Raw genomic sequence first — 958 nt, 5'->3', positions numbered from 1 at the left:
CTGGTTAGAGGCTCCTGAGATTTTTTATAAACTTTCTATAAGTTCAGGAATGAGCTATCAGGCAGTGGGGGCAGGCTGCCAGCAGTCACATTAATATTTCAACAGCTATGAACCTTGTTGTTGTGATTCTCAGGTAAATGTATATTTTCTGAGTGAGAATATGTGTAATATAAGCCATCTATGCACAAAGCATGAGACCAAACCTGCCAGTTACTAGTCTTAAAACAATTTGTTCAAGAGAGTTAGCCCAACCTGGAAAGCAAGTCACACACCATGGCCCAATGTCGCACACTTCTACCCAAAGACCAGTGAAAAATGCCAAAAATTATTATTCAATGACATATACTAACAATAAACAGCATATGCTGATGGATAGTGGCCGCTGCCTGCCAGTGGATGTCACTGGTGTTTGGTGGTGTCTGCCACCTGCCATGTGAATCGACCGAACCAAATACCAGTGGCAGCCAGCATGACATGCTGAACACTGGTATATCCCAACATACCCCACTACTTGCCACTGATACACAGCAATATTCACCAGTTGCTGCTGTATTCCGATGGGTTCCAGTGGACAACGAACGGTGGTGTTCACAAGCGCTCACGGCGACGCACCCGTATATGGCAAGGACCGCCGGCAAACACCAATGGCCACCGGCGAACACCGGTGGTTACCGCTGGAGGTTGGCGAACGCCGAAGTTGCAAGTCACGGGCTTATAACTCCCCGCACCTGCTTGTTAGTTGTTACCCATCCTCTCCTGCTCCCAGAATCACGCCCATGCACGCATCTTGTTCCTCATACAACCTTTATTCCTCTCCGACGCGACACCAACCCCAATCCACGCCTTGGGCCCGCTGATGGAACGAACGTCGACCTCAGGCGGAAAGCGCGAGCCTGAGGCTGACCGTTTACCACTCCCTCCAGGGCAGTAGGCGTCAGGCTCGTGTGCCACTAAAGAC

At 49.9% G+C, this 958-nt stretch overlaps 1 protein-coding gene across 1 annotated transcript; it reads left to right on the top strand.

Annotated features, from left to right (window-relative positions):
* Positions 1-288: 288 nt before the first annotated feature.
* On the top strand, positions 289-596 carry PHACADRAFT_251125 (uncharacterized protein; the record flags this gene model as incomplete). The annotated part of the gene is made up of 1 exon (XM_007392753.1): positions 289-596. A coding segment is annotated over exon 1 (159 nt), but the record flags the coding sequence as incomplete, so codon positions are not given.
* Positions 597-958: the final 362 nt, after the last annotated feature.

Source organism: Phanerochaete carnosa (assembly GCF_000300595.1).
Source record: "Phanerochaete carnosa HHB-10118-sp unplaced genomic scaffold PHACAscaffold_3, whole genome shotgun sequence".
In the NCBI taxonomy this organism is placed as follows: Eukaryota; Fungi; Basidiomycota; class Agaricomycetes; order Polyporales; family Phanerochaetaceae; genus Phanerochaete; species Phanerochaete carnosa.
The sequence above is the reverse complement of the archived record's forward strand: the minus strand, read 5'-3'. Positions and strand labels throughout refer to the sequence as shown.